Source organism: Camellia sinensis, chromosome 6 (assembly GCF_055761805.1).
Source record: "Camellia sinensis isolate YWXY chromosome 6, ASM5576180v1, whole genome shotgun sequence".
In the NCBI taxonomy this organism is placed as follows: Eukaryota; Viridiplantae; Streptophyta; class Magnoliopsida; order Ericales; family Theaceae; genus Camellia; species Camellia sinensis.
In genome coordinates this window covers 50,076,319-50,084,533 of record NC_138966.1, presented here as the reverse complement: position 1 = coordinate 50,084,533, position 8,215 = coordinate 50,076,319, and the positions used below count along the sequence as shown (strand labels likewise).

Below are 8,215 nucleotides of genomic sequence, written 5' to 3'. Positions count from 1 at the left end.
TATGGTCAGTCTAGAAATTGAGGAACGAATGTTTGTTTACGAGTGCTCATCCTGACCTCCAACAATTTTGTGAAAAAGTTAAGGTACAGATTGCTTTATGGACCAAATGGCACTTGAAGGTGGATTATTTAGTTCAAGACAACGTATCCAATCTCCACCAGATCAAGTTGTTGTGAGGTTCCAGTTGTGCAGAGGTTTGCTGATCAAAAAACTGTTGTAGTTAGTTAGGTTCTCTGTGTATTGCTACTGCTGGAGTTGGTTTAATTGGCTTAGAAACATCTCATTGGCAACAGGTATGTGCATAAGGTTGATGTGGTTTTGCTGGTGGATACTAAGGTTATTTGGTGTCTGTAGAGTTTTTTGTTGGTACTGTGTTATTGCTGAGTCGCTGTTGTGATGTTGGTACTGTGATGCTGAGATGCTGCTGAGATGTTGGTACTATGATGTTGCTAGTGTAAGCTATGATGTTTTTTGTCACTAGTGTAATTTTGGACAGCTGCTGGTGTTTTGGCTGGAAGGACATGGAGGGGGTATTTTTTGTGTTGCTCATCTGATAGAGGGGGCAGTTGGCAATTCATCTGGATTGTTTCTGCAGGAATTTGCTGGTTTATTAGCTATAAGTTGCTAGAGCAGTTTGCTGGGGGAGGAGTCAAGGTTGCTTTTGCTGTATGGTTGGTTGGTTTTATTTCTGTGTTTGGTTTGTTTCTTCTTTTTGGATTGGTTTCTTGCCAATTTGTGGGTTTAGTGCTAGCAGATGATTGTGCTTCCTCATTTGTGCCAACCTAGTTGAGATTGTGGAGTGTTAGCTATGATGTTTTTTACACTTCCCTCCTTTATTGATGTATTTTGTTCTTGTTTTTCTCATCCCATCAATAAAGTTTCCCTTTTCTTTGCTGATCAAAAAAAAAAAAAAATTCTTCACAGAATTTTTACACATAATAATGTAACTTGTGATTTCATCATTTTCAATCAAAGCAACCATTATTTTCATAATTTTAAAAAAGACTTTAAGAGATCAATCTAAATATTATTTACGTATGAATTTTTTATTTATAAATCATTTTCTTTATAAATCTATCCCTGGTCCCTTAATAAATCCTTCCCTCGTGGTGGGTATTCACCCTAATAATAACATGTTCCCATTTGCATATGTTGTGGTGGAGGTAAAAACAAAGATTCATGAATCTGGGATTCTTAGTAAAACAAAGGTTCATTGATGATAGTTGTGGGTATCTTAGTTTAATCATTGATGATATTGGAAAAGTCAACCAAAGTGTTTGGACTTACATTACAGGCAAGCAGAAAGGCCTGGTACCTCTACATTACAACAAGTAGTGCCAAATGTTGAACATAGGTTTTGTGCTTGGCATCATTTGTATACAAACTTTAGAGAACAATTCAAAGGAAAAAGCTTTGAAAGACACGTAGTGGGCGGCATCTAAAGTAAGCACTGCCCCAGAGTTTACAAAAATAATGGAATAATTAAAGAACGTGGATGAAAGTATCTAAACTTGTTTTTTTTTTTTTTAAATTTAATTTTATTTATTTACAGAACACAAAGAAATAATAATATGCAAATATAAAAATTATAAAGAAAATTTATACTGATTGATGGGGCAAATTTATATATTGAAAAAAGTACATGTTATTTCGGTGGAGTTCATTTTTAACGATAATAATAAGAATACTAGTGAATAGAGATACCATTGGCACGTCCCATCATGTCATTATGTATAAAATACACTTGTAACTAGAAACAATGATTAAGCATTCACCTTGTATATGGTATAATTTCTATCGACCATTAAACATAGTAACAGTGATTTCATTGGCCGTGGTTGTTGCTTCTTGGAAACCAGTCTTGAGAACATTCCTTTCAGTGAAGAAGCCAGGTTGTTTGGCTTGAGGCAATGCACCATCACTGCTCAACATCACAACCACAGATGACATGCTAGGCCTATCCTCTGGACTTTCTTGCACACACAAAAGACCCACATGGATTGATCGCAACACTTCAATTAGGTAGCATGACTCCCATACAACATCATCAATCAATTGCAACGACTTGCCCTCTTTATAGAGATTCCATGCCTGAACAATCCACTACAATATTAGACATAGGTCCTCTATCTCCAAATTTCTCTATTCTCAATTCTCAAGACAGTTACAATAGTTGGATTACGCCCCAAGATACTTGCACCTTAAGATTCTCATGTGATCCAACGAATGTGCGTGTTTTGGAACAATAGATAGAGAGAATTTAAGGAGGGGTGACTATTGGTTCAATGGTAAAATATTGGTCTAATAACCTAGATGTTATAGGTTCAAGTCATGGGACAATCACTTTGTGCACTATGTCAAAGGTTAGATGTATGCCCAATCTTTCCCCTCCTAGATACATATTAATGTGTACTAATTAGGTGTTGTTCTTTTTAGATAGAGAGAATTTAGGGATAAAGGATCCTTGACCCTTATAGGAACACATGCATATAATATTAATTACCTCTAATCTTAGAATACTTACATGGCCAAGGAGGTTGAAGCGATGACTTGAATGATAGAAACCTTTGTTTTTCTTGCTACTCACAATCTCTAGCACCAAAACGCCAAAGCTGAATACATCCGATTTTATTGAAAATAGCCCATCTGTTGCATACTCTGGAGAAATATAGCCGCTACAACAAAGAAGAGTAAAGAACCAGATTTTGAAACAATAATATAAGTGAAATAGATTAAACATGTTATGGAGAATCTTACTATGTTCCAACCACTGTATTTGTATTTGCTTCTGTCTCATTTCCTCCAAAACTTCTAGCTATTCCAAAATCTGATATTTTTGGATTCATGTCAATATCTAGCAAAATATTGCTAGCTTTAAGATCTCTGTGAATAATTCTCAATCTGGAATCTTGATGAAGATAAAGAAGCCCCCGTGCAATCCCATTAATAATGTGGAAGCGCTTCGGCCAATCCAACAATGTGCTTCCTGTTTGATCTGTCCAAATTTTTGTTAGATTTAGTCCACACTCTCGCTAACCGGATGCACGAATTTAACAAGCTTTTACAATGAAAAATTCTAAATTTCGAAAAACCAAGTTCATGCAAATGCACATGTAATAAAAACCACATAAAGTTTTGTTTCCATTATCAAATATATCAAAAGGATTATATGGAACCAAAAAGAATATAAAAAAAAAAAGGAAAAAGAAAGACTGTTAGTTGGTTTGAGAGTGTAATCGTTGTGGTGTATTATAGTTTTGAAGAGGGCAAACCAAATATAAAATAGTCCAGGCTTTTGTTGGGCATGTATTCATATATCAACATTGTTTCTTCTCCTTGAATGCAGCATCCTAGAAGCTTCACGAGATTTCGGTGTTGCAGTTTGTTAATACAGATAACTTCATTCTTGAACTCATCAAGTCCTTGGCTAGAATTCTTTGATAACCGCTTCACGGCTATTTCTTGTCCTCCTTCCAGTATACCCTGAGAATTACCATTATAATTGATAGAATGCTCTTCTATTAGAATTAACTTAAAAGAAAACACTCATTTTTCCTGATTCTTATTTTTATGTTGCTCTGGCTGACATTATTCCAATAGGTGCAACCATGACCAGTGATTTAATTACAGAGATTTATGATGTTTTATATGTGAGAAAAGTAGCATCATACCAATTGTCTTCTTTGAAAACTGAAAGAAAAATATAAAATTCCTCTTTTCAAAAACAGGTGTATTTATAAAAAAATTTACACTCAGAATGGTGGTTCTGTATTAAAAGGTTTTACGGAACAGTAAGTGCATTAACTTACCAAGGAATTTTACATTCTATGTACTTTTTTGTGATTCTTTTTTTTTTTTTTGAGGGAGGGGGGTGATTTTTTTTAATAATATTATTATTACGGAAAAGCAGTGATAAAAAAGCTGAATGGTTTTATGGCTTCTGCATAGGCTCCATGAGATTGGGTATTGATCACATTCCTATAGACTACATAAGAGTGTCTTTACATTGTTACCTTGTAAACAGCTCCGAATCCACCCTCTCCAATCTTATTGTTGATTGAAAAGTTATTTGTGGAATTAGCTATTACAGCTAAGTTGAACAATGGTAACTCTAGATCTTCCTTTTGGCTTTTGTCGGTGTAACCTTGTTCAGAGTTGTGCATCCGAATTCCTGTAAAGCCGGGACAAAATGGATATCAATATGACAAGTAGTTCCAAAAATGTAACATATCAGTACATAGTTTAACACAGAATGACACATATGGATATATACCTTCTCTATTCAGCTGTGAATTCTTCCTTTTCATTTTTCGGAGATACATGATCAGGCTTATTCCTAGTAGAAGAAATCCAATTAACAATGCCGAGGTCACTACCACTATGTCTCTTTTCTTGCCATTGAAGCCGACTTGTCGGACTGTTGAATCCTCAATCCATTTGACAGAAATGGTCAATTGATCAGTTAGACAGTACAATCATGAAAGCACGAACTTGCATGGATTTCTTTAGATTTCAAACCCTTGAACACCCTCCTTTATATTGAAATTGCTATGGAAAAAGGGATGAGAAAAGGTAAAACAAAACAAACACACATGCACACAAAAATTTACAAGCTTACAGAGGAGGAGCAAAGATTTGGATTTGAGGGGGGGCCGAACTAGAAGAAAGTATTTTCACCAATCATAATGGCTCGAGACAATTGGAGGTCCAAAGAGACAATTTTAAATGAGGCTTTTAACAAGTTTCAACATTATTGTAATTTTTTATTTAAAGTTTATTTTCTCTTTTTTTCGGATGCAAAATAACTAACAATTATTGTCTTACATTCAAATTTTATTAGTCTATTCTTTGCACTTGATAATATGGCTAATTCACTTAATTTTTTTTGTAATAGTCAAGTTAAGGTAGAATTTTATAATTGATAATTTTGAAATTTCTATAAGCATATCTTTCTATAATTTTATATAAGATAGACATAAAGATAAAAATATAATAGAAAAACATACCAACAACAATCGTTTGATGATGATAAGATTTTGACAATTTATTTTGAGACTTAATACTTATGTTGAAAAAAAGAGAGTTTTGTAATGCAAAAACTAAATAGTAAAGGTGTTGGTAAAGATGAAGATGACAGCTCATGGGGCCTTTTTTTATTGCTATTCTTATATTGACAAAGAAATTTGATATTTGTAATTTTTTTAAACCAATACATTTTTTTAAAAGTTAACTAGTGCAGTTGATTTTCAAGTAAAAGACTAAGACTGTATTTCGATCAAGAATTTGATAAACTTTTGTAAAGAGAAAGGAAAAATTTAATAAAATATAAGCTGATTTTTTTTTTTTTTTCCACCCATCCCTTCCCTTTTGTTTCCCTTGGATAAAGTATACATATATAATTTTATTTTTAAAAATGGGGGCTGCCATGCCCCACTCCCATCCAAAGACAACCCTTTTTTCTCAACAACCCTTTTATAGAAGCCCACAAGAACATCATAACCTTATAACTCTACAATAACCCAGCATATAGAAGATCTGAAAATAATAAATTAGGTCAAAATAGGCTCAAATACAAATACAAGCTGGACTTACCACGCCGGGCATGTGGGTCGAGACGGGAAATATGCATCATCCGCATCGAATTCAAGAAAACAACGTTCAAGATGAAACCAAAACGAACTCTCTTTTTTTTTAAATTGTAGTTAGATGTAGGAATGTAATATAGTGAGGAATTTTTTAAGAAATGTAAATGTTCAGTATAGTTAACGACATGCTTCTTTCATACGTATAATCTAATTAATCTATTTTCACTAGTCTATGACATTGGTATAAATTCTTACCCAACTCAGAGGAAGCCATCCTTAGGTAAATGTCTGGCCCATCTTCACTAAACTCTCTCATATCAATCAACTCATTAAACCAAAGCAAACAGCCGCTTCCATCTCCTCTTATGTCTAAATTTGTGTAAGCCGTACAAGAGCAATTTTTCAAGCACTTCATCTTGCATTCCCCTAGGGTCATGTTTGTATCAAACCAGGAGTTCCGTGTGTCTGGCATTTTATATCGCGAATACTTGAGAAAATCATCTCCGTTACGGCAATCCAACGGTGTCCTCCGAACACACCCATTAGAATAATATCCATTTCTCCATTCCGTTTCGTTCCGGGGCACAAAGTTATTCAAACAACCACATGCCGGTGAGTTTCCAATCTGACAGTTACCATTTGGACCACACAGATTATAAGTATCACAGTAATCTGTTGGGAAAATCAGGTAAATCTCCCATTCCTGCTTTTCATCAACCCATATCCAGCGCCGTACATGCCCATCATAACTCACATCATACCTTGAAAGAACTGGGCTGAGGAGTTCATAATGATAATACGCATCCTCCTTAGAGAAAACCAATCCATATGTGTAGTACGGATTAGGTTTGACGTTTGGTGTCCCACTGAATCCGATACCATTCCATGGCCCAGTTCGGAACACCTCAACAGAACCAGACCTCAGAATATTTTGTGGGTATCCTTGAGGATCACACTGGTATTTATAATCACCTTGAGCTGGATCATCACTGCTCTTCCAGGAGGTGATGTGGCGCTCTAGGCCTGTTTCAAAGTTCTTTCCAAGCTTCATGCCCGGTAATTGAGTATCACATGGATAATCAAAACTTTGCCACAGAAAATTCTCGGACTCATCATTGGCATCTTTCACAACTAGATTTCCTGTGTCCCTAAGTTGCGCAATAGGGTTCTGTGTGGATTCTGTCACATTGACAGACCAAATGACAGTGCCAGTACCATTGACGAGGGCGAGAATTCCAGGGTTGATTATCATCAAGACACCTGACGAATTGATGAGTGGGATTTCTCTGTTGGCAACCCATACAACAGTCTTGCTCTTGAGAGATATTTTCTTGTACCATATTCCCAGGTATTGATTCCGGGAATTGCCAGGTCTGAAAAAACCCATCTCAAAGCTCCCACCAGATGAAACAATGGTATTGTTGCCTGTTATGGATTGAGTTTTGGTTATGGTGTCTACTGCTTTGGAGACTATTAAAATGGAAAATAAAGAGGAAAACAATAAGGGTATTTTGAGGCCTTCCATTGATGGTCTAAAGTCTGCTAATTTCATGAATTGTATCTGTTTTTTCCCATTATTTAGTCAATTTATAAATGAAGATTCAAGAACTTTTCTATGGTAACTACCCACAATACTTACTACCTTTCAGTCGTACTTGGGAGTCAATTACGAAAACTTTGAATTCCACAGTTGCTAATTTGATACAAGCCCAATGAGACAAAAGAGTAGTTACACAGACCAGTCTATCATAACTTTATTGTTTTTTAAACATAAGAACAATTATATGCAGCGCAACCCAATAAAACACCCAACCACACATACAAAGCTCCCGAAATTCTTTGAAAGCAACTCAAAATAACCCAAAATACTGAGCTCTACATATAAACATTTAAACAAACAGATGGTGGGTCGGTCTAAATTAAATGTTACGACTTTTAAAAAAATCTGTAAGACAAGAATAAACATACTTTTTTTCCCCCCAGATTTTAGAAACATAAAATTTGACTTATTTTTTCTTTTAATAAATTTTTCGTATTTTTTTTTTAAAAAGGAAATTACAAAAAATAAAAAATAAAAAATCTGGAGTTTAACCCGTATTTACATATCTGCCACTGTGCGGGAGAATCCGTATAGGTGTTCGAGTGTTCGAACCGTAATGCGCAAGAAATGGTATGTAAACCACGTATTTACATATCTGCCACTGTGCAGGAGAATCCGTATAGGTGTTCGAGTGTTCGAACCGTAATGCGCAAGAAATGGTATGTAAACCCCGTATTTACATATCTGCCACTGTGCAGGAGAATCCGTATAGGTGTTCGAGTGTTCGAACCGTAATGCGCAAGAAATGGTATGTAAACCCCGTATTTACATATCTGCCACTGTGCAAGAGAATCCGTATAGGTGTTCGAGTGTTCGAACCTTAATGCGTGAGAAATGGTAAGTCAACGCCGTATATACATATCTGCCACTGTGCAGGAGAATCCGTACAAGTGTTCGAGTGTTCGAACCGTAATGCGCAAGAAATGGTATGGAAACCCCGTATTTACATATCTGCCACTGTGCAGGAGAATCCGTATAGGTGTTCGAGTGTTCGAACCGTAATGCGCAAGAAATGGTATGTAAACCCCGT

At 35.6% G+C, this 8,215-nt stretch overlaps 1 protein-coding gene across 1 annotated transcript; it reads right to left on the bottom strand.

Moving 5' to 3' along the window:
• Positions 1–1,580: 1,580 nt before the first annotated feature.
• Positions 1,581–7,163, bottom strand: LOC114279503 (G-type lectin S-receptor-like serine/threonine-protein kinase At4g27290). The gene is made up of 7 exons (XM_082873048.1): positions 5,841–7,163; positions 4,274–4,417; positions 4,014–4,171; positions 3,273–3,483; positions 2,758–2,995; positions 2,525–2,675; positions 1,581–2,091 (listed from the first exon to the last, which is right to left on the bottom strand). Exons 1-7 carry the CDS (start codon positions 7,135–7,137, stop codon positions 1,795–1,797), a joined length of 2,496 nt encoding a protein of 831 aa, XP_082729174.1. The 5' UTR covers positions 7,138–7,163; the 3' UTR covers positions 1,581–1,794.
• Between the last annotated feature and the right edge of the window lie 1,052 nt (positions 7,164–8,215).

What these genes read in the sequence shown, in the direction of transcription:
- LOC114279503 (XM_082873048.1), bottom strand. Translation starts at nt 7,137, where the DNA reads ATGAAATTAGCAGACTTTAGACCATCAATGGAAGGCCTCAAAATACCC. An exon ending in GATGGCTTCCTCTGAGTTGG is followed by an intron (nt 4,418 to 5,840) that starts GTAAGAATTTAT and finishes AGGATTCAACAG; the next exon opens with TCCGACAAGTCGGCTTCAAT. An exon ending in GCTTCAACCTCCTTGGCCAT is followed by an intron (nt 2,092 to 2,524) that starts GTAAGTATTCTA and finishes TGGATTGTTCAG; the next exon opens with GCATGGAATCTCTATAAAGA.